This window comes from Hippopotamus amphibius, chromosome 1 (genome assembly GCF_030028045.1).
Source record: "Hippopotamus amphibius kiboko isolate mHipAmp2 chromosome 1, mHipAmp2.hap2, whole genome shotgun sequence".
Classification (NCBI taxonomy): domain Eukaryota; kingdom Metazoa; phylum Chordata; class Mammalia; order Artiodactyla; family Hippopotamidae; genus Hippopotamus; species Hippopotamus amphibius.
The window spans coordinates 14,639,678-14,663,571 of NC_080186.1; the positions used below are offsets into that span (position 1 = coordinate 14,639,678).

At 55.8% G+C, this 23,894-nt stretch overlaps 2 protein-coding genes across 6 annotated transcripts in view; one reads left to right on the forward strand and one right to left on the reverse strand.

The window, feature by feature from the left end:
• Positions 1 to 50: 50 nt before the first annotated feature.
• On the forward strand, positions 51 to 16,134 carry SLC66A1 (solute carrier family 66 member 1). 4 transcript variants are annotated; one of them, XM_057744227.1, is made up of 9 exons: positions 57 to 90; positions 908 to 967; positions 4,610 to 4,829; positions 10,708 to 10,837; positions 11,515 to 11,602; positions 12,237 to 12,379; positions 12,553 to 12,645; positions 13,252 to 13,437; positions 14,926 to 16,134. In XM_057744227.1, exons 3-9 carry the CDS (start codon positions 4,666 to 4,668, stop codon positions 14,995 to 14,997), a joined length of 876 nt encoding a protein of 291 aa, XP_057600210.1. In that variant the 5' UTR covers positions 57 to 90; positions 908 to 967; positions 4,610 to 4,665; the 3' UTR covers positions 14,998 to 16,134. The 4 variants fall into 4 exon arrangements, with proteins under 4 accessions (XP_057600387.1, XP_057600210.1, XP_057600303.1 ...); XM_057744320.1 differs by lacking the exon at positions 908 to 967; XM_057744404.1 differs by lacking the exons at positions 908 to 967; positions 10,708 to 10,837 and having other exon boundaries at positions 51 to 90.
• A 3,828-nt stretch (positions 16,135 to 19,962) lies between these two features.
• CAPZB (capping actin protein of muscle Z-line subunit beta) overlaps positions 19,963 to 23,894 on the reverse strand; it is a 132,947-nt gene continuing 129,015 nt past the window's right edge. Inside the window, exons 9-10 of one of the 2 annotated variants that reach the window (XM_057698098.1) lie at positions 23,565 to 23,677; positions 19,963 to 20,805 (exon numbers count right to left, since the gene is read on the reverse strand). In XM_057698098.1, the coding sequence (XP_057554081.1) occupies positions 23,575 to 23,677 (103 nt within the window). In that variant the 3' untranslated portion in view covers positions 19,963 to 20,805; positions 23,565 to 23,574. The remainder of the gene's footprint in view (positions 20,806 to 23,564; positions 23,678 to 23,894) is intronic. The other variant, XM_057698106.1, reaches the window with a different exon arrangement.

The window sequence follows — 23,894 nt, forward strand, 5'->3', positions numbered from 1 at the left end:
CTGCGCGGGGCGGGGCGGGGCTTCTTGTCAGCTGACCGCGGCAGGAGCCAGAGAACTCAGAAGCCGGGCGGTGCGGAGGCTCTAGACGTGGTAAGTGGAATTTGAGGCTGGGGCTGCGGTTCGGGACTCTGGGCCTTACCTGCCATATTTTTCCAACACCCTCCTCCAGCCCCTGGACGGTCCTGGGGCTACTGTCCCCACCTTGGGGCGCTAGATCCTGGAGCGAGGCTCTGGGCTGGGATTGGGAGGCTCTCGGGGGCCCAGGTCCCCCTCCTCAGGGGCGACCAGCATGACCCCTCGGGCCAGTCTGACTAGGGCTTGGGGTCTGTGTTCCTTTTCCATCTCCCGATCCCGGCCGACGGGCCTCTGCCCTTCTGACGGCTTTGTTTTCCCCAGGGCGGGCCGGGGGAAGGAACCTCGCGGCGAATGAGCGCTGACCCAGCGGCTGCCCTGTTATTATCCCCGCCAAACAGGCAGCCCGTGCTCGGCTGAGTCACTAGGAAGGAGTTGTGACCGAGCACCTGGAGGGCTGGAGTGGCTGGCAGCTCCAAGCCCGGACGCCCCTCCCCTCAATTGCTCCCCAAGTCTGCAGGGAGCCCAGATTGTCCCCGCCCACTCCATGCCTCGGACAGGTTTGCAAGCGTGTAGGTGGGGAGTCTGTGTTTGGAAGAATGAGGACTGACGCAGTCTTTTCTATTCAAGGCTTACTGAAGCCTGCTGTTTGCCAGGGTCCCTGTGGGGGGAGGCGAGAGAGCTACAGCCAGAACAGAGTAATAGCTATCGCTGGTTATTCGACTGAGGGTTATCCTGTGCCAGGCACCATTCTCATCGCTTCGCCTGGATTATCTCGTTTAACTCTGCAATTAGCCTAAGAGGTGGTTACTTGCATTATTGCCCTGTTTTACAAATTGGAACTCTGAGGCTCAATCATTTGCCCAGGAATTCTGTTCTAGTAGGCATCAGTCAGGTCAGTTTCAGAGTGCTTTCTCCTGGATGCTAGGCCATCCAAGCTCACAATTAAGTCTCCCTTTCTCCTTTCCTTCCTTTGTTTCTCCCTCTCTCTCTCCCCCTCCCTCCCTTTCTTCCTTCTTTCCTTCCCTTCTCTCTCCTTCTCCCCCTCCCTCCATGTCTGTCTGTCTCTTGCTGTTTTCTGAACCTTTACAGTGCAGCTGGTGTGTCTGGGCCCTAAGAATAAGTTTACAACTAGGGTGAGGGAGAGGAGTGGGCTTAAAGGGCAGCATCGTGTGGGGAGGAGGGTGGGGGAAGATGTGACAGGTGTGGTCCAGCCAGCTCCTGTGAGGCCCCTGTAAATTGAGAGGGCAGTTTAGAACTGGGTCTTAGTGTCTCTCTACCATGCCCTGCAGGGTGAAAAGGACAAGCCTAGGGGAAGAGACGGCATGGACAAAAGTCTGGAGACCTAGGAATGACCCTCTGAAGGCCTAGAGGGAGGGATAGGAGATTGGGGGGGTGGGGGGAGGGCAGTTCTTGGAGTACCCTGGGGCTTTGCCTCAAGGAATTTGGACTTATCTGGTAGATAAAGGTGGCCACTTGAGCAGCTTCAGTGGGGAGCATCTCCGTGACTCAGCTTGGGATCTGGAAGAGTTGCTTGGCTGTGGCAGGAAATGCCGTTGCCAGGGCCGCCTTTCTTAAGTGTGGTCGTGTGCACAGAATCTGCATGGTCAGAATCCACTGGGGGAGCTTCTTAAACCCAGGGTCCGTGATCCTCAGCCCAGGCGCTCTGATCCTGAATTTCAAACATGTGCCCTCCACCATAACAAGGCACCCCTGAATCAACTATACTTCAATAAAAAAACAAAACCAACAAGCCCCCCTGCTGTGGTCCTTGTCACACATACAGACCTGGTCAACCTTTGTTGCAACCCTGGACGTCCATTCACTCAGTGCTGTTGGACCAGGAGGTGGGCCTGGTCTCAGAAGCCAGCCCTGGGGCCCAGGCTGGTTTCCTACTTAGGTCAGAACCCACAGGTGACAGGCTCTATGCACAGTGGCCCTCAGAGAAAAGTGCCTTCTGTTTGGGGCTCAGGTGTGTCTCAAAGTATCCTGAGCCCCGAGCTGCATGTGGGCCCCATGCATGGACAGGGGACCACCTAGCCAGGGCCCTGGGCCCTATGAGCCAAGGTACCTCCCTCAAGACACCCCCCCCCCCCCTCACTGGGCATATGTGCATCTTCTTTCTTCCCTAACCTGCTGGAAAGAAGGAGTGAGAGTGGCCTCAGGGTGGTTGAGATACTGGTCTCTCCTTAGTCACTGCCAGTGTGTCAGGCCCTGGGCTAAGAGCTTTATGTGCATTTTATCTGTGCAACAACCCCAAGGAGTGAGTGTCATTATCCTCATTTTATACACAGGCTCAGACCGTTACTTGCGCAAGCCACTCAACCTTATCTGTGAAATGAGGACAGTGTTCCCCTCACAGAGAAGGTACTAGGATGGCAGTGTACTACGGTGATGACCTGCCGTGGCGTGTTGGGGATCTACAAGAAGAGGCTGGGGGAGGCGGTCCCATGGAGGGGTGGCTGGGGAACAAAAGGACTTGACTTGAAATGCCTCTGACACCGCAAAGGCACAGTTCCTACCTGGACTGCGTGTTCACCCGCGGTGGCTTGCAGCTACTGCTGGCAGGACATCAGATAAACGGCTCCAACATCAGCTGTGTTGAAGGTGTAGGTGGGTCACTAAGGTACAGAAAGAGGCCTTCAGCCCCCCTTGTGGGGACCCAGGAGGGACTGCAGTGAACCACGCAGGCAGTGACCTGGGGTGCCCTTGCCCCCAGCTCTGGGGCTCCCTGGCGAGTCACATTAGAGCTGAGAACCTAGAGCTTCCTGAGAAAAGCAGCTGACCCTGCCCGATGCTCCCACACCGCTGTGGCCTCAGCCGTTCCAAGGGTCCAGCTAGGGTGTCTCAGCCCATTCGGGCAGCTGTAACAAAATACCATAGTGGGGTGGCTTAGAAACAAACATTGGTTTCTCACAGTTCTGGGGCTGGGAAGTCCAAGATCAGGGTGCTGGGGGATTCAGTGTCTGGTGAGGGACCACTTCCTAGTTTACAGATGGCTGTCTTCTCGCTCTGTCCTCAGCTGGCAGAAGGGGTAAGGGAGCTCTTGGGTCTTTTTTTACAAGGGCACTAATCCCATTCATGAGGGCTCTGCCTTCCTGACCTAAATACTCCCCAAAGGTCCCACTTCAGAACATCACATTGGGGGTTAGATTTCAGCATATAAATGTGAGGACAGGAGAGACATAAACATTCGCTCTATGACATTGTCTTTGGGGCATTGCTTTATGAGGATCCTGGGCCTTTTGACACAAGCAGAAACTGAAAGTGGCTGGAGAGAGCCTCATCCCAGGCGAGGAAAGCTCCTCTGAGTGCAGTGAGAAAAGAGGAAGCCTGCCTTTGGGCTGCATGAGACCCTGGACCGCCCTGCCAGACCACAGGAGGGTGCCGCCATGCCCAGGGACAGACAAAGCATGGTGGCTATGAGCACTCCCTGCTTGGGTGGCCCTGGCAGGTCACTTCCCCAGGTCCACGTGGACATATCAGTAGCCCCCACTTCACAGAGTTGATGTGCTGCAAGATGCAGAAAGGCTTACATAAGGCGCTTAGCACAGAGCCGGTAAAGCGCTCAGCCATCAGGTGCTGTGATGATTCTGCCCGGTAGTGATGCTCCAGCAGCCCCACTTCCTCTCCCTCCTCTGGGACTGTCACACAGACAGTGACTGCTCCAGGGCACCGAGAGAGGGGACTTCCCTGCCTGCCTCAGCAGCCAGCCAGCTTCTGGCTTTGTCGGCAGTGAACCTGGGGAGGTGGCTCCAGACGCTGTGCCAGCAGGTGTCCCGCACGTGTGAGCTGCTGGGAGAATGTGGCTTGAGCGCTGCAGGCTTGAATCCCAGCCACTTGTGCAACTCACGTGCTCCTTCTTCGCCACTTGCCTTATCTGACCAATGTACTAGGAGATAGCTGTACTTTTTTTTTTTTTTAATTAAAAAATTTTTTTTAATTTTATTTAAAATTTTTTTTGGGTCCAGTCGTGCAGCTTATGCGATCTTAGTTCCCTCACCAGGGATTGAACCCAGCAGTGAAAGTGCGGAGTCCTAACAACTGGACCACCAGCGAATTCCCAGGACAGGCGTACTTTAAATGAGAGGATGTACTTAGTGGGCCTGGTCTCAGCAGACCCTTGCAGTGTGATTTACAAGAAGAAAAAACTGGAAACAATAGAAACATTCAAGAGTTAGAACAAAGGTGGTGGTGTTTGAGGGTTTAGTTCTCTTCACTAGATTTATGAACTCATTGGACCCTCGCAGCCCTATGGGGGAGGTGCTCTTATGGCCCCATCTTGCGGATGAGGAGACTGAGGCTCGGGGAGGCTGAGTGGCTTGCCCAAAGTCAGAACAGGCAGAGTGGGGATTCGAATGCACCTGTCTCTGACCCCAGATCCAGCGCCCTCCCTGCACGTGTGGTCTCTTTGACCTCTGTACTGATTGTGTTCTCTGGTTCAGGGGCAGTAAGGCTGGAATGGGCTTACAGTGAGGGGACCATGACTAGGACCTGGACCTCCTGAGGCTGAAGGCCCCTCTCTTTTTCCCTGTAGAGCCCTCGCCTGCCTCAGCACACCGGCTCCTTCCCTTTCTCCCTCCCTCTGCAACCATGGTCTGGAAGAAGTTGGGCTCCAGCAACTTCTCCAGCTGCCCCAATGGCTCCAGCCAGTGGATATGGGACGTGTTTGGCGAGTGTGCCCAGGATGCCTGGGACAAGGCCAGCGTGGGCCTGGGCTTGATCTCCATTCTCTGCTTCGCTGCATCCACCTTCCCGTGAGTAGCATCAGGGTGGTGGGACCAGGGCTGGGTTGCATGGGTGCGACAAGGGCTCCAGGGGCTGCACCGAGGATGGGCTGCCTGGCTGGCCTTGGGCCTCTCCAGACTCAAGGCCAAGTGTACTCCCTCCCCCACCCCCACTCGCTGACTTCCAGCCCATCCTGGAAGGCCCTGCAGTGATCCCCACTCTAGGCCCCGCCTTGTGCTAGACCATGCTGACACACAGACAGGAATGCTACCACCTGCTCAGTGCGTGCCCGCTGTGTACCTAGCTCATTTCTAAGCACGTGACATGTCTTTACCCTGTTTAGTCCTTATAACCACCCTGTGAAATAGGTACAATCCCTATGCCTACTTTACAAGGAAATAGAAACCCAGAGAGGTTAAGTAACTTGCTCTGAATTGCACAGCTACTCAGAGAAGAGGCAGAGGAGCGGGAGGGCTGGGGAGCATCGAACTCGGCCCCTGTCCTGGGACAGTTTGGTGGAGGACAAGCAGTGATCACAAAACAGCGTGGCCACTGCTGTGATTAGGGAACGCGGACACACTGTGACCTGGGCAAGTCCCTTCACTCCTCTTCCCCTTCAGTTTTCTCATCTGTAAAATGGGAATATTGTTCCCTACCTCACAGGGTTGCTATGAGGATGGCCTTTACACACTGTACGCTCAGTCCTGTTTTTGGGGGTGGGCCGGGGGGAGAGGAGGTCAAAGAGAGCATCAGGGGTCCTGTAATGTAAGGGCAGTCTCCACTCTTAGGAAATCTTATGCTGTTTCTCCTGAGGGAGAAAGATAATGGTTTAAAGGAGAGGTAATTTATACACCATTGAGTTAGCCCATTTAAATGTACAAGTCCAAGGTTTCGTATATGCGCAGTGTTGTGTAACCATCACCACAATCAGTTTTAGAACATGTTCGCCACCCTAAAAAGAAGCCCAGAAAGAAATGAGTCATTCCTTGTTTCCCTCTAAATCTCCCAGCCCTCAAGCACGAATCTATGTTCTATCTATAGATTTGCTTATTCTGGACATTTCATATAAAAGGATCATACAGTATGTGGCCTTGTGGGACTGGCTTCTTTCAGTTAGCATACCATCCTCAAGGTTCAGCCACGGCGTACGTAGCCAGTGGCAATGCTTCCTCCTTTTTTCCACACGAATAGCAGTTCATTGTATGTGTGTATACATTTTGTTTATTCATTCATCCATTGGTGGACGTTTGGGTGGTTTCTGCCTTTTGGCCTGTTTGATTAAGGCTGCTGTGTAGGTTCATGTACAAGTTTTAGTGGGAATGTGTGTTTACTCCTCTTGGGTATATACCTAAGGGGTGGAATTGCTGGGTTGCATGGTAACTCTGTGTTTAATCTTTTTTTTTTTTAATTGATTAATTATTTTTTAAATTTATTGGCTTCATTGGGTCTTTGTTGCTGTGCGCGGGCTTTCTGTAGTTGCAGAGAGCGGGGGCTACCCTTCATTGCAGTGCGAGGGCTTCTTATTGCGGTGGCTTCTCTTGTTGCGGAGCACAGGCCCTAGGTGCATGGGCTCAGTAGTTGTGGCTCTCGGGCTCTAGAGCTCAGGCTCGGTAGTTGTGGTGCACAGGCTTAGTTGCTCTGCGGAATGTGGGATCTTCCCGGCCCAGGGATTGAACCCGTGACCCCTGCATTGGCAGGCAGATTCTTAACCACTGCGCCACCAGGGAAGGCCCTGTGTTTAATCTTTTGAGGAACTGCTAGACTGTTTTCCAAAGTGGTTGCACCATTTTATATTCCCATCGGCAGCGTATGAAGGTTCCAGTTTCTCTAAACCTCCATCAGCACTTGTTATTTTCTTTTTTTTTTAATTAATTAATTTATTTATTGGCTGCGTTGGGTCTTTGTTGCTGTGAGCGGGCTTTCTCTAGTTGCGGAGAGCAGGGGCTACTGTTTGTTGCAGTGTGTGGGCTCTAGGCACTCGGGCTTCAGTAGTTGTGGCTCGCAGGCTTAATAGTTGTGGCCCATGGGCTCTAGAGCGCAGGCTCTGTAGTTGTGGCACACGGACTTAGTTGCTCCATGGCATGTGGGATCTTCCTGGACCAGGGATTGAACCCATGTCCCTGCACTGGATTCTTAACCACTACGCCACCAGGGAAGTCCCTCTATCTTTTTTATTATAGCCATCCTAGCGGGTGTGAAGTGGTATCTTGTAGTTCTGATTTGTATTTCCGTAATGGCTGGTGATATTAAGTAGCTTTCCATTTGCTTATTGGCCAAATTATATTCTCTTTGGAAAAAGGTCTATTCAGATTCTTTGCCCATTTTTCTATTGGATTGTCTTTTTGTTGTTGAGTTATAAGAATTCTTTATATATTCTAGATATATTTTGCAAATATTTTCTCCCATTCTGTGGATTTTTTCACTTTCTTGATGGTGTCGCTTGAAGCACAAAAATTCAAAAATTTGTTGACGTGCAGTTTTTTGTTTTTGGCAGTTCGTGCAGCACATGGGATCTTAGTTCCCTGACCAGGGATCGAACCCGAGTCCCTTGCATGGGAATGTGGAGTCTTAACCACTGGACCACCAGAGAACTCCCTTGATGATGTCCAGTTTATCTGTTTTTTTCTTTTGTTGCTTGTGCTTTTGACGTCATATCTAGAAATGATAACTTAATCCAGGTAACAAAGATTCACCCTTATCTTTTCCTTTAAGAGTTTGATATAGATTTATCCAAGTCTGACACCAATTCCAATGTGTTTTTTTACCACACCACCAAACAGTCAACTCAATTCTCACACTGTCTACACCTGAGACAGCCTCAGATCCCTCCTCCCCACTTCAGAGATCAGTCATAAGTCCAGGTTGTCACTTGTGCTTCTGACCTCCAGCTGTAGAACGGAGATTCCCCCCACCCCTCCTCAGGCTCGATTAGTTTGCTAGGGCGGCTCACAGAACTCAGAGAAATGATTTTTATGGAGGCTTTATTACACAGTCGTTAGCCATTATCAATTAGGCGCAATCTCTAGCCTCTGTCCTCTCCGGAGGTGAGTAAGGGGGCGGGACAGGAGGCCTGTGAGACTGACTGTCCCAACCTTGTAATCACATGGTTGGTCTCCCTGGCAACCAGTCCTTATCCTCAGGTGACCTAAGGCCTTTCCAAAAGTCACTGCATTAACATTACAAAAAACACCTCTCTCTCTCTCTCTCTCTCTCTCTCTCTCTCTCTCACACACACACACACACACACACACACACACACACACACCCTTAGGACATTCTTAGGAACAATGTGAAGAAGGGAAGAAGACCAAAGATACATATTTATTATAAATCATAATATCACCAGTTAGCTCTTACATGTAGAGCTTTGGTTCAGCTTGAGTTGTATTTTGTATACGGTGTGAGGTAGGGGTCCAAACTTGTTCTTTTGTATGTGGTACCTGGTCGTCCCAGTACCATGTGTTAAAAAGACTACACTTGGAAATCCCTAGCACTCCAGTGGTTAGGACTTGCGCTTTCACCGCTGAAGGCCTGGGTTCAATCCCTGGTTGGGGAACTAAGATCCCAGAAGCCATGTGGTGCGGTCATTAAAAAAAAAAAAAAAAGGAAAAAGACTACTCTTCCCTCATCAAGTTGTACCAACCTGCTGTTGAGGGCTTGACATTTTTACTGGCTCACCTTGTCCCAGCTGCCATACTAGATGTGGCAGAAGTAAGCAAAACCAACCCCATCCTTGCCTTTGCAGACCTTCTATTAGGGAAGGAGGACTGGAGGGACAGGGGGAGAGACTGGAGGCAGAGAGGCTGCTTTGGAGGCTGTGTAAAGCATCTAGCAAGCAATGATGTCGTGGGGATTGGATAGTTGGCCCTTAGGAGGCAAACCGGACAGATTGGGGTGATGGGTGGAGGCTGAGGGAGAGAGACTCCCTGTCCTAGTGTGAGAGCTTCCCCAGAACCACGGGGAGCTGGAGGAGCTGGAGGAACTGGAGGAGCTGGCTGAGGCTTCCCCTTTCCCCAGGGCATAATGCCGGCATGGCCTGGGCCTGGCTCATTAACCAGGGAGAGGGGTGTCAGAGGCCTGGGAGAAGCCCCAGGTGACAGCCGGAAGGGCAGGCACCTTTCTGAGTGTGACAGAATCACTTTCCCTGAAATTTATAGAGACCCTTCAAGTCACAGTATCCTAGAAGGGGCTTTATTCAGGGCCACAGGGTAAACCTTAGGGGCCTTCTCTGCGCCAGGCTAGGCACTGTCCCTTCCCTTAGGAAGCTTGAGTCCAGGAGGAACTGCTGGCCGGGAGGGCCCTGAAGAGGAACTGATATTTCCTGAAAGATGTAAAGGAGGGGCTGGGTGGGCCATCCGCTGATGCAGAGTTTGGAGGAAGAGAAAGCAGTACTGGTGAAGAGGTGGCTGGGGGCCTTGTCAGGAGGATGGGATGCTTACTGAAGAGCACTGAAGACTTTGAAAAATTTTGGCAAGGTTGGGGTTTTATTTTTTATGTTATTTATTTTTTATTTTTAAAGATTATTTATTTATTGGCTGCATTGGGTCTTTGTTGCTGTGCACAGGCTTTCTCTAGTTGCGGCAGGTGGGGACTCCTCTTTGTTGCCGTGCACGGGCTTCTTGTTGTGGTGGCTTCTCTTGTTGCAGAGCACAGGCTCTAGGTGTGTGGGCTTCAGTAGTTGTGGTGCCCGGGCTTAGTTGCTGCATGGCATGTGGGATCTTCCCGGATCAGGGCTCGAACCTGTGTCTCCTAGATTGGCAGGCGGATTCGTAACTACTGCGCCACCAGGAGAGTCCAAGATTGGGGTTTTAGAAAGATCCTTGAGAGGAAGGACGGAAACGAGGGGCACAGGCTTGGGGGACAGACCTAGAGAGGTGGGTTGGGGGGGTGGTTCGCAGGAGACGGAGGTGGAAGAATGGCCACGGGAAGAACCAGGGCCAGGCCCAGCTTTCCTAGCTTTTATCTTGGGTGGTGTGTGGGATGAGGTGCTATTTAGTTACCTTTTACTAATTTAAAAAACATATTTATTTGATCGCCCCGGGGGCTCTTTAGTTGCAACAGACGGGCTCCTTAGTTGTAGCATGCAAATTTTTAATTGCTGCATGTGGAATCTAGTTCCTTAACCAGAGATCGAACCTGGGCCCCCTGCATTGGAAGCACAGAGTCTTATCCACTGCGCCACCAGGGAAGTCCCAACCTTTTACCAGTTTAAATACATGCAGATGATTAAAAAGAAACGTAAACAGCAGATGGCCGTCATGGAAAGGCTTAGGGCAGGACTGGAACGTCAGGATCTGGGTGTGAATTCTGGTTCCCCGACTTTCCCATCCCCAAAGAGGCTGATCAAGACTTGACCCCATGGCTTTTATAATCAGAGCTCTGGGAACCACAGCCCCGGCCTTCTCTGTTGCCCTTTGAAGATAACAGGCCGTGGTTTGGCCCATCTTATCATCCATCAACCCTGGAGATAGGGCAGTGCCCAGGCCTTGGGCCACAGCCACAACCACCATCCTTCCTTCTGCTACCCCCCCATCCCCCATAAAAGAGAGAACCCAGGGTCCCTCTGAAGTGTTCTCATGGCCTGACACAAAACATCAGGACCCTACAAAGACCCCACGTCCCCACCAAGAGACTGCTGTGGAGGAGAATCTGTCACGCCATGGCTCTCTGGAAATATGTGCATTCCGTAGAGCTCCCAGCTTGGAAGGGATTCCCTGGTAAGAATCCCCAAAGGGCAAAGAAAGGCCCGTGAGGATCCCGCCTGTGGGAAGGATCAGCTCCCAGGCCAGCTCCTGTGCAGCCGCCGCCCTGGCCCCGCTCTGCTCCCATCAGCTGTTCCCATATTTACCCCCCACGCGGTGTCACAGCCATCGGGCCCTGAGCACGCGTCTTCCTCCCCCGCCACAGCCAGTACGTCAAGGCCTGCAAGACGGGAAACATGGACCAGGCCCTGTCGCTGTGGTTCCTCCTGGGCTGGATTGGCGGAGACTCCTGCAATCTCATTGGCTCCTTCCTCGCTGACCAGCTGCCCCTGCAGGTGGGCCGGTCCCCAGGCAGGGTGGGCTGCCAGGGACAGCCAGGCAGAGGCGTCCTTCCATCTTATGAGGGCTCCACGCTGTAAAGAGAGCCCTCTGCCTGCTGTGCAATGTGACAATGGGCTGGTCACTGCCCTTTTGTGGGCCTCAGTTCCTCCATGTACAGAATGAGCACATTGAGCCAGAGGATAGCTGGGCTCTTTGACCTCTGAGGTGCTAAGATCCTGATGGAGCTTTCAGGGCCTGGGGCCCTGGAGGAGGAAGATTTCCTGTGGGAGGCCCGGGTGCCATCGTCCTCCTGTGGCTAGGTGGAACTGGGACTCAGAATCAGGAATCTATTGTCTTCTTGAGGGGGACTGTAAATTGCTCTGGTATCAGGTCAAACGGTAGCTTCCACTTAACTTCCGAGTCCCATTTTGTCCTGCTTGGTCCCGCCAGCCGCCATGTCCTCCCTCTGCCTGAACGGGCACCTGCCAGGCTCTTGCCTACCTGATGTCTAGTTCTGCCAGGTAGGAACTGCGATCCCCTTCTTTGCAGATGTGCAAACAGAAGCTCCAAGAGGTGAAGCAGCTTGCTCAGGGTCACCCAGCTGGGGTGGAGCCGAGCTGCCTGGGTGCTGGCATGTGGTTCCCCGAGCCTGGGACTGCAGCCAGCACCCTGGCCCCCTCCTCTCTTGCAGACCTACACAGCCGTGTATTACGTCTTGGCCGATGTGCTGATGCTGTCGCTGTACTTCCATTACAAGTTTAAGAAACGCCCCTCTCTGTGTGAGTACGGGGACCCACCTGTGCCAGGTGCCTGAGGGCAGCCGGAGGCCCGGGAGCTTGGGAGGAAGCAGGTTTCCCATTGCTGGTGATAAACCAAACCTCAGAAAGGCTTCCTCAGGCTTTATCTGCAAGCCGGGGCCAGGATTGCCTGATAAGCCAAGATAGAGGGCAGTGAGCACAGCTGGGCAGGACCGCAGGGCATCCCCTTCACTTAAGTTCTCTCATTCAGCAAACATGACTTCAGCTGCTCCTCTGTGCACGGCTCTGGGCTTGGAGCTGGGGAAACAAGGACACGGCACACAGGCCATCGCTGCCCTTGAGTGTTCAGCAGGGGTCACGTCCAGGGCTGTACAAGAAACGACCCCGGCAGTTGGCATTGGGGCTCTCTCATTATCACTGCCATGCTCCGTAACCCCCTTCCTGCCCCCACCGCCATCATCGGTTCACCTTTACAACCCTAGGAGAAGGGTGCTCTCGTTATACCCATTCTACAGATGAGGAATGAAAGCTCAGAGACCTTAGGTCACTCGCCCAAGGTCACACAGCCACTGAGGGGCAAGACCAGGACTCAGAGCCCACTCTGTCTGCGCCACTCAGATCCCTAACCTCAGCTCCCCTCCTGCCTCATGCCCAGGGTCTGCCCCCATCAATTCCGTGCTCTTGTTCCTCTTCGGGATGGCATGTACCGCCCCGCTGCTGAGCAGCGCTGGCTCGGTGGCGGCCCCAAGCGAGGTCTTCCGGGGGCGGACGCTCTTGTCTGTGGAGCCCGGCAATAAGGTGAGGTGTGGGCCTGCGAGGGCAGAGCAGGGGTGGCGGTCTGGCTCACCCCGAGGGCCCGCCCCTGCACGGCCCTGCGCCTGGGGGAATTACTCTCTAGGAGGGAGCTTGGGGCTCTCGTCCTGCACCCTTGGCCCCTGCTGGGCGCTGAGCACCCGCCTCTGCCCTCTCAGCCCTTCACGAAGCAGGAAATCGTTGGCTTCGTCATCGGCTCCGTGTCCAGCATGCTGTACCTGCTGTCCCGGCTGCCTCAGATCCGCACCAACGTGAGCCGTGGGCAGGGACGCTGGGGCCGAGGGAAGAGGAGCCGGCGGGCAGCTTGAGCTCCTGGGTTAAGGGGGTAGTGCGGGGGTGCGGAGTCTTCGTGCGGCAGGTCTGGTCCACGCTCGTTGGCTTGGGTGACTTAATGCAGTTCTCCAGGCCTCAGTTTCTGCTTCTGGAAATAGGCATGAGATGCCTGCCATCCAGGGGTACGTTGTGACCCGTGTGTGTCCCAGGGAGGTAGGAGGTCAGGTGAGAGCGAGGGGCTGAGAGCAGAGGAGAAGGCAGGGAACAAGGGATCGGGGAGCCTTGCTGGGCAGCGAGTCAGCGTGGGGCTGGGGACTGGGCACCTTGGGGCCGGTGGGGTGGTGCAGCCCCAGTCTCCTGCTAACCTGGGCAGGGGGCCCGGGAGATGATGGAACGGGGATGAGGAGTCAGGCCCTGGAAGCAGCTGGTCTGCACACCAGGTCCGTGTCAGACATTGGTCACATTGCGTGCGGCCAGCTCACAGCATGCACAGTGTGGCAGGGCAGATGGGCATGTGGGCCGTTACGGTCCAGAGAGACAAGAGCCCCGTTTGAGGTCTCTGACCCTCCTCCGCTTGCCTCTAGTTCCTGCGAAAGTCGACCCAGGGGATCTCCTACTCGCTGTTCGCCCTGGTGATGCTGGGGAACACTCTGTATGGGCTCAGCGTGCTGCTCAAAAACCCCGAGGTGGGCCAGAGCGAGGGCAGCTACGTGCTGCACCACCTGCCCTGGCTCGTGGGCAGCCTGGGTGTCCTGCTGCTTGACACCGTCGTATCCTTCAGGGTGTGAGGGCTGGTGGGGCAGGTGGGGTGGGCAGGGCTGCAGCAGCCTTTGCCTGCACACGGCTTCAGCATCCATCCATCCATCCATCTTTCCTTCCACCCATCCACCCATCCATCCTTCCATCCATCCATCCATCCATCCATCCATCCATCCATCCATCCTTCCATCCATCCATCCTTCCATCCTTCCTTTCATCCATCCATCCATCCACCCACCCATCCTTTCTTCCTTCCATCCATCCTTTCATCCATCCATCCATCCATCCTTCCTTCCTTCCATCCATCCATCCATCCATCCATCCATCCATCCATCCATCCATCCATCCTTCCATCCATCCTTCCTTCCTTCCTTCCTTCCTTCCTTCCTTCCTTCCTTCCATCCATCCATCCATCCGTTTCTCCATCCTTTTATCCATCCATCTATCCATCCATCCAAGAGTCAAATCTCCCATGTGCTGGGCATCCCTCTAGGTACCGGATCCAGTCGAGCAAGAACAGAATGGCCTTTGCCTCAAGAAGCTCACAGCTCAGTGGGGAGGCTGACAGGATACGCATAATCATAAATAATCACTTCATTGTGGTGCCATCGAGTACCACTGAGAAAAACTGTAAGAGTGTGTGACCAGGCTGTCCTGGCTTAGAGGCTCAGCAGAGGGCTCCACGAGTGCCATTTAAACTGTGCCCTGAAGGAGAAGAAGTTAGTCAGGCAAAGGCAAGGGAGAGGTGTTCCTGGCACAGCTTGTGCGAAGGCCCTGGGGAAGAGGGCGTAAATCAGCCCATCCAGGCAGGAGGAAGGAAAGCTGCAATGTGGAGATGCATGGGAATTAGAGAGAAAAATGAGCTCCAGTCCTGGCTCCCCTGTGTCCTGTGTGACACAGAGCAAACCGTTAGCCTCTCTGTGCTTCCATGTCTTCATCTCGCTGTCTCACCAAGGTCATGGGGCAATTACATAAGCTAAGGTCTCTGCAAACACTCAGCACCGGACCCAGCATGCAGTGAGCGCTCAGTAAATGTTTGCCAGCTAGCCGAGCAGGGCATTACTTGGGTCTCCTTGGGGAGGAAGTAAACATGGCCCTTGTTTGTTTCACCGTTTGCCGCGTTCCTGGTAGGTGCAACGAGAGATGAAGGAAGTTAAGCGCTAGTGCCCCAAATGGCCCCCGCCACTTGGTGAAACCCCCAGGATGCTTCAGGGCGGGAGGAAGGCAAGATCCTGGGGCTGAGGTCGGGGGAGGCTGAATGGGGAGGAAGACCCCAGCGCTGGACTTGACCGATGAATGGGGTTTGGCTGGGGGTCGAGGGGTGGGAAGGCAGCAGGAGCAGAGGCCAGGAGGCCATGGCTGACCCTTCCCACCTGGCTGAGTGCAGGGGTGGGGTGGGGGAGGGAAGAGGGCAGCAGCTCTGGATGGGGCCATAGGCCACCCCAGGGCAAGTCCAACCTAGGCTCTGCTCCTTTTGGCCTTGACCTCGACTCCCCCAGATCTCCATACAGTTCCTGATGTACAAGGACGCCACCACCTCATCAGAGCGCCAGCCACTCCTGCCCAGCTGACCAGGACCCAGGCCAAGCCCGGGATGACAGGGACCTCCCGATGCCACACTCAGGAAGGGAGTAGTATGGGCAGTGATGGTGCCGCTGACCCTGGACTGGGCCGTGGAGGAAGCCGGGGGGCCTAGAATTGGCCCAACCACCTCCCCCCGACACCTCCGAAACCTTGGCTCACCTACCTCATTCTGCCGGCTCACCCCGCCCCACCCGCCCGGGGAGGGGCCCAGCTCAGCCTGTGCACCCAGGACTGTCGTGTCCACTGCAGATGGCCTAGGAAACGGTACTCCCGATGAGGCCTGTTCTGGTGCTCCTTCCCTGAGGTGCCGGGCTCCCGGCTGCTCTGGGGAACAGTGATGGATGGGGCTCGGGACCCCACCTACAGGGCCCAGGTGGGGGCCTCAGGGCTCAGAATGTGGGAGAGCCAAGCCGGAGGGGACCGTGTCTGCTGGCCCTCCCCTGCCCGGCCTGCTGGGCCTCTGGTTTCTTCAGCCTGCTTCTCTGTGACAGGCTCCACACCTGGTGGTGGGGACACAGCAGCGAGAAAGACACTCCAACTGGGTCCCTGCTCCGCCGGCGCTCAGCAAGAGGCAGAATAGTTAAGGTTCAGACCTTGGTTCTGCATCTCAGCTTCTCTGTGCCGTGGTTACCTCATCTGTGCAATGGGATGATAGTATTACCATATATCCTTCTAAGGATTAAATAAAATTGTGTGATTACGGAGGTTAGCCCCAAAGTCTGGCGTGCAGTAAGAGCTCTTTGAAGGTTAGCTTTGATCATCTTGAGTTGGAGAAGAAGGACAACCAGATCTCCTGGAAATCAGGGAGACCTTCCTTGAGGAGGTGACACAGCAGAAGGACGAGCAGGAGATAACCTGGGGAAAGTCGGATTGTTGCAGGCGGAGACGGTGGAGAGGAGGGCAGGGCTTAGTCCCGAGCTCTAGTTCTCGTGACCCAACCTCAGTTTGTCTCCCAGGCCCCATCCCGAGTCCGCTTTCTTCTTGGCCACAACCCCTGGGTGCTTGAGGACAGAGGGGCCAGCTCCCCTCTGTGGGCCGGCTCTCACCCCCCACCCCCCACCCCTCCCCAGGCCTCCCAAGTCCCGAGAGCCATTGGGGTGGGTGGTGTCAGGTGCGGCTAAGGCTGGGGGCGAGGAGCTGGGCCTCAGCGTGAGCCTCTTCTAGAATCGTCCTCTTCCAGCTGCAGAGAAAGGAAGGAGCCCAGCCACGGGGCTGCAGCCTGTGCTGCAAGGGGATGCATGGCCCAGTTTGGTGCCACAAACACAGTTCTCTCCGCCCTGGCCCACACTGTGCTGGGTGTCTGGGAAGGGGGGGTGAACCAGCTCTGGTCCCTGCCTTCAAGGAGGGGAGATCGTTGCCTGGCCCTAGAGGGAAGGACTGTGACCAGAAGGTACAAAATGCTGCAGGAAAGAGGCTCAACCAGGGAAGGCTTCCTGGAGGAGTGGCCCTGGAGCAGAATTTTGAAGGAGACGGAAGGGTGTGTGCAAAGGCCTGGAGGTGGGAGTCAGGGCAGCTTCCAAGGTGGGGCTGGAGTGGTGACAGGGTGGTGGGGGCAGGGCCCGCTGCCAGTGCTCCGGCAGGTCCCCCTCATGGCAGGTGACTGGGTTTGGGTGCGGGAAGAGGAGGGAAGGAGGGCCTGGGGAGGCCAGGGCGGGAGCACCTCTGAGGTTCCGTTGGGCAGTGGGGCAAGTGGGACCCATCACCCCAACCTCGTCCTGGGCGGGCCTGCAGAACCCTGGGTGTCCCCTGGCCTGCAGCTGACATTTACTGAGCACGTGCTGTGTGGGGGCTGGGCTGTGCCCTCATGCAGTCCCCACAGCCCCCTTCTGAGGTAGGTGCCATCGTCACGGCCATCTTACCAAGGGGAGAACAGGCTCCAGGAACTAGGTCCGCCAGCTGAGAGGGGCAGCGGTTCCATCCCCAGTAGGTCCCTCAGCTGCAGGGGCCATCCCCCTCCAGGCCCGCAGCGTCCCCTCCCCGCCTCCGTCCTCAGCTGGGGGCCCAGGGCTTCAGGCCGGATGCCAGCCAGCCTCACCCTTGCCCTCGAGGGTGGGGCAGCCCTGCTGTGCTCAGGCCCCCTCCTCACTGTCCTGAGCAGGGCCCCCCCCCCATGCCCACAGCCCATCTGGTTCAGTGCCCTTTGCAGTCAGGATCTGGCTGTTCCCAGGGCGGTGACCTGGCTGGGTGCCCTCCCAGCCTGAGGACCTGGGGGCTCAGCGTGGCAGTGTGAACCCAGGTGTGGGCCTGGGCTTGAGCTGGGCAGGGAAGGAGAGGTCACAGCCCCTGCCCTGGTGGGAGTGCCATAACCCCTTCCCTCCGGGGAACACCCCGTCTGGTGGGGTGATGGCCCTTGCCCACACCAGCCAGTCTGCTGAGTGCGGGGGTTCCTCCTCAGGAAGGCCGCAGTCCGATGGGGGAGACGTGGGCATGTCCATTGGATGGAGGACACTTGTGACAGTGGGCAAATGGGACAGGCCTGCAGGCCTGTTGTGCCAGGGGAAGACTCATCAGCATGTCCAAGGAAACTGGGACCCTCCTGGTGTTCCTCCCCAAGAGGGGAAGGGCCAGTCTGACCGTCAGTCGATTCCACTGCTTGGACTGGGCCGCGCTCACCGGCCAGTGCGGTCCCTGAGGTGAAAGGTCCCGGGTGGGCTGCCTTGCTCCTTTGGCTGCAGGCAAGGGTTGGTAGGGGCCTCACCTCTAGGTGAGGCCTGAAGGGACAAGAGCCCTCCTCCCGCCTTAAGTGTGGGCCTAGTGTTTGGCTTCAGGCCCAGGCTCTGCACTTACCAGTTGCCCTGGTAACTGGTTCGGGAGGATTTCTCCCTTGGGACCCGCATGGGGTGCAGGAGACTGGGCCAGTCACCCCCCCCCGCCCCCCCCAAAGATCCCTGCCTTGGCAGGTTACATGTCAGTTATTTAAAAATATATATTTTAATTTTATTGGAGTATCGTTGATTTACAATGTTGTGTTAGTTTCAGGTGCACAGCAAAGTGACTGCTATTTATATACCTATATTCATTCTTTTTTTAGATTGTTTTCTCATACAGGTTATCACAGGATGTTGAGTAGCGCTCCCTGTGCTCTACAGTAACCGTTGCTGGTTATCTATGTGATACATAGTACTGTGTGGGTGTTCACTCCAGTCTCCTGATTCATCCCTCCTCTGTGGTAACCATAAGTTTGTTTTCCGTATCTTTAAGTCTGTTTTGTACATAAGATCATTTGTATCTTTTTTAAAATTAGATTCCACATGAGTCATATCATGGTATTTGTCTCCGTGTTAGCTACAGAATGAGATGCCATCTAGGAAAATGCCCAGGGCACCCCAAACGTGGGGCGGGGGCAGGCAGGTGGCACCTACAAAGACGGACTGGCCCGCAGCCCTGTCCTCAGCACCCGGCCCCAGGCCCTCCCAGCCCAGGGTCCCCTTGGTTACTTAGTGAACCTGGGACATTTCTTTTTCCCCCACTCGCCCCATGTGGGGTCTTCGTTCCATCTTAGTTCTGGGCCACACATCCCGGTGGGAGCAGGCTGTCTGCCTCTGCGTGTGCTGAGGCTTCAGAGCGAAGGCTGCCCCCAGGCCCAGTGACTGGCTGCGTAGATGCTGGACACAGGTACCCCTTTTCTTCCAGCCTCTTTGGGGGCTCACTGGCCACCAGGACCAGAAGCCCACTCACGAAGCAAGCAGCAAAGGCTCTTGGCCAGCTGCGCGCTCACAAGGAAGGAAAAGGTGACCCATCAGCGTCTGGAAAGACAGGCACCAAGGCTCCGGGAATCATTCCTGGTGGGAATGAGATGGCTGTTTCAGTATCAGTCTCTCCAGAGAGAGCATCTTAACTGGCTCAGCATGGGTCACCCGGGGGGACGAGGGAACAGCGTGGCCGCCCTGCACCGTGGGGAGCGGGTGGCACTGGAGAAGGAAGAGGGGCCATGAGCAGGTCCACAAGCCCTGCACCGGTCCCACAGAGCAGGGAAAGGCCCAGCGGGAGGTGGCCCCAAGCCTGGGGCACACTCCTCTTTTGCCCCTTGTTTCTGGCTGGCCCTCATTGAAGAAACCGGGTCTCAGAGCCCACTGTCCCTAATCTCACCGGCCTGACTCAGCACCAAAAAACAGCAGTGATGGCTCTTCCAGTGATGGAAGATTTTAGAAGGAAGAGTATCAGGCCTGGCACTTGTTACAGGCACAACTTCTGGCTTTCAAGTGTTATTTTTGGTCACGTGATTGAACACCTAATAAAAACGAACTCATTTATCTGTGCCAGGCATGTGACCACAAGCCTGTGAGGATGTCATTTCCGCCATACACATGTGGAGACAGGCTCTGGGCCCACCCACCTGACAGAGCTCCAGCCTTCACCTGCCTACCTACCTCATCTCCACCTGAAGGTCCTTGAAAGGACCTTCAGGGGTCTCTCCTGGTCCCTTGTTTCTATCTCGGTGGTACTTTGCACTCAGGAAAGACGTGCCCCATCTGGGAACTTTCTCATCAGACCAGAGAGAAGCCGGGACCAAGGAGTCAGGGACAGGCATGTCAGGGATCCAAGTACCTCAAGCCAGAGGGGCTTCACCGGGCTGTGGGCCCTGGGGTCAGCTGGGAGCGCGCCGGCTGCAGCTCTGAGGGCCCTTGGGCGTGTCACCACAGGCTGCTTTCCCACGTCCCTGAGGGCCATGAGGCTGGCGTGGGACGCGTGGGGACGCGCGCCTGCACAGCAGGTGTCTGCTGAAACGAAGGGAGCCTGGGGCTGGGGCAGCCCCACCTCGTCCCACCTGAGGGGTCTGCAGCGTGGGGGCCCCGAGGAGCCGCTTGGGCTCTGCAAGGAGCCGCTGCTCACTCACCCCGTGCGCCCACTCCCTCCCCCCGACACCCTGCTGCGTTCCCCACCCCTCGGGGTCAGCCGTGAGGTCACACATGCTTGGAAAGTAAAGCAGGCGAGAAAGAACACAAGGTCAGTGCTCACTGCGTCCCAGTTTCTTTTTATTTGTTTTTTTTTTTGTTCTTTTTTTCCTTTTTTTTTTAAGTATGGAAGCTCAAGTATAAGATGTAGATTTTTTTCTCTTTAAGCTTTACAAAAAAACAAAATAAAACAAAAACTCCTTTTGCATTCCATAAAAATTGACAGAAAAGCACCTGGCCAGAAGAGCAGGACGGGCCGCAGGTCCCCGCCCCCCACTGTGTGGTCTCCGCGGGACAGGGGCCAGGCTTGCGGGACGATGATGAGGGCCACCTCTCCTTTCTCCCAGAGCTGTCCCCTGTCCCCCCCAACCCCCAACCCCAAGCAACTCCCAAACACACATGGAATCAGATTTCCAGTTTTTCTTCTATCTTTCACACACCACAGTTATTTCATAAAATTTTTTTGTTTTACATTTTTTACACCAATGTAACAAAAAGGTGGGAGGGAAGGGAGGCAGACAGTGTATTTTATGCCTATAAATGGGTGGTGGTGGGCAGACGGGGCCGGGGCAAACAGAAAACACGGTTTCTATGGAAATACCGAGTTTTGTTAGCAAAATGTGGTGGGAAGTAGGCCTCGGAGACAAGAAGGGTGTTCACAGGGTTTATTCTCGGGAGAGATGGCGCTGTGCGGTGGTGATGCAAGTTGTTAGGTGACCTGTCGGGGAGGGAAGGGACGAGGGAGGGAGCAGAGTTTCTAAGAAAGGAATCTAATGCGCGCATGGCGTGTCCGGTTAGTGGGGAGCGGAGGCTTAGCACTGCTGCTTTCTCTTCAAAGCCTCCACCAGGTCGTTCTTAAGAGCTTCTTGTTTTGATTTGTCTGCGAAAGTCTGCACAGACCTGCCGGGGGCGGAAAAGAACTGTCATTAGCGGGTTGAATGGGAAGAGTGTGGCAGCGAGGGGTCGAGGGCTCCCGCGCTGCTGCGTCCAGGGTGCGGGGCCGGGTCCCTGGGCTGGGTGCCCCCCAGGCATCTCTAGGAGCGCAAGCCTCAAGCCGTGCGGAGGAGACTGAGGGTGGCCCCGTGGGGGAGGCCACGGCCCACCTCTGCGCCAGGCTAGGCGTGACCTGGACTCGGCACAGGTCCCCACATCAGCCCGAACCAGAAGTAGCTTCTGGGCTTCCCAGCACAACGCAGCAGAGACCCTCTGTGCTTCAGGCCAGCTGTGGACTCAGGCCAAAGGCCAAGAGGTAAGGACCCCTGCAAAGCTTCCCCCGACCGCTCCCCTGCCCAGCAGGGTGGGGTGCAGGACTGGCCACCCAGTGAGTGTTGAGAACCAGCACCCGGGACACAGAGCCCCCTGCGTTCACGGCCCAGGGGGCACCTGTGGGGCAGGCACGTCCAGGCTTCTGCTGCGAGGCCCCATCAGCTGTCAACTTGGCCAAGACAATCCCTCAGCATGAATTTCAAGAGGCAACAAGGGACAGGTAAGTGGCTCTGGGTCACTGCTGTCAAAGCCTGAATTTGTGGGGAGATGCTCACGGGAGTGCACTTACACACGGGTTAGACAAAGCGAACAACTAAGCTTTGCAGCGGTTGTACAACTTACAGAGCGCGTCTCTCACACACTTAACTCTCACAAGCATCCTGGAGGGAGGGGTCTGAGCATTATTCCCAATTCACAGATGAGGAAACTGAGGCTCTGAGAAATGCCCCGGCAATGACCTTAATGATCACTTTGTCAAATTCCCCCAATGTGTGGGTTAACCAGGAACTTATTAAGCTGTTTATAAACTTTCTAACAGTTTCAGAGCAGTGGAAAGAACGAGCAGAAGGCTGCCTCACAGCAATGCCATGGAGCCAGGGAATCTCAAGCTTGACACGCACTGGCCGTGGAACAGAACGGGAGGGAGAGACCAAAAACTAATCCCCAGTGCCGAACATGGGTGAAGCGCCATGAAGTAGGACCCAAGAGCATCCCACGTGGAATTCTGGCCGCTGAGTCCTAGAAACTTCATGGGAAGTGCCCTCACGATGGTAGAGAGGGTGGCAGAGACAAGACTTTGAAAGTCTATGTGCAACTAAAAAAATTCCATGAGAAGCGCTGACGTTTTTGGTTGACACTGCTGAATACACATTCTGAATACGTGCGCTGCTCTGCGACAGCCAAAGGAAGGGTCAGGCACCAGCCCTGGTGGCCCCCAGGATCCAAACCTCAGCCAGCCCACCACAGGCTTCTGGAAGGCTCCCAAAGGGAGGTGAATACGCCCAGTGGGCGGAGGCAGCAGGCGGAGTGGCAGCTCCCCGGCCTCAGTGGGTGCTGGCTCTTCTGGGAAGCAGTGGGCCAGCCCTGGGTTGTACCCAGCTCCCTGCTACCCCTCAAAGAAGAAGTTTCCAGAGTTAGAACCAGCTAACAGACAGAGGTTAGTCTTGGATTGGCTGGAGGTATAAGGAGCAGAGCACTTCTTTAGGGAAAGGAGCTCGGGAAGGTCATTGCCAAGCAACCCGGAACCAATGCCTGGAGGTGGGGAGGGGCTGCCCTGGACAGAAGGTGCCAGGCTGCCCCCTGCTGCGGGCGGGCCTGTGTTGGAAAGCCTCCAGTGCGTGGCCACGGGACTGGCCAAGGCAAGGGATCCAGAAGATTCTAGACCCACCCTAACAGCTGAGAAGCTGGAGAGAAAACTGCACTATATGGAACCCCTTAAAAGCAGGTTTCTTAATGCTATGATGGGGATGCGATGGTCCCAGCAGGAGGAGGGAGGCTGACCGGTGCCTCAGGCCTGAAGCTGCCACACAGACCAGACTGTGCTGCGGTCCCAGGGGAGTGGCTCTGCCTGCTCACACAAGTGCCCCCCCACCCCCTCCAGGAAACCCCACTGAGCCTCTTCTGGGTCGGGGCCTCTGTGTGCAGCCCCTGGGCCTGGGAGGAAGCCCCTAAGCCCCGGCTCTGCAGCCCTGCCCGGCTGGGTTTATATTAAAACCCGTCTCCCTCCTCCTCTCCGGGGACGCTGACCGCTTTCACACATCTGTGTCTGTCACTGCTCAAGTCATGGTTCTTGGCCATTGTCGATGAGCCAGCGTGAGGCTTTTAGGAGGACAGCTGCAGCTTGCCAGGGCACGGGTGATGCTGCTCCCGCCAGCAGCTCCGGGGACATCCGGTCTGGGGGTGGGGGCGGAATACAGCCCCACTCTGTGTCCCATCCTCAGACTCGGATGCACCCCTTTTAGGTGAGCTAGCCCCAGTCAATCTCCCACCGAGAAGGGGCCTTATTTGGCTTCTGGGATCTTCGGTGGAAAGTTGCCGAAGCCCTGGCTGCACACACAGCAGACAGAGGCCCCCAAAGCCGCGGGCTGAGCGGGAGGCCACGGGGAGCAGCGCAGGCTCCTGCTGGAGAGGCGGCGGGGATGCCCGGCCCAGGCTGCTCAGGAGCAGAAGCCCAGATCGCCTGCCCCCCTCACACGCGGCCCCCACCCAGAGTGCAAGGCATACACACCGCACACGTGATCGGGTCCGTGTTACACGGGGCGAGCCTACACGTTAACGGGGCTGCTCCCGGGCGAGCGGCCACGGGGTTAGTGGTGTTTAAGGGTCTGGGGGATCTCAGCGGGCTGGTGAGTGCTGTTTAGTGGGGCGGCGCTCAGGCCTCTCAGGCAGGGTACCTGCAGCGGCTTAATTATCAGGCTGGATGTGGAGCTGGCGCTGCGTCAGCACTTGGGAAAGCTCCCTCTGCAGCTGCAGGAACTTGGGGTTGTCGGGGATAACGTCAACAGATCTACAGAGAGTGTGCAGAGGTGAGAGCAGCGGGAGGCGAGGACGCGGGCCCAGGAGCACGCGGTGGGGGCGACAGTGAGAGGAGTACAGGGGACACACAGGCAGGAGAGAGAGGGCAAGCGTCACCAAGGCCACTGCCCCTCGGGGCCTGCGGTGCGGAGGTCGTGGCCGCGGAGCTCTTGCGGGTGGTGGTCACAGATTTCAGGGGTTTGAACCAC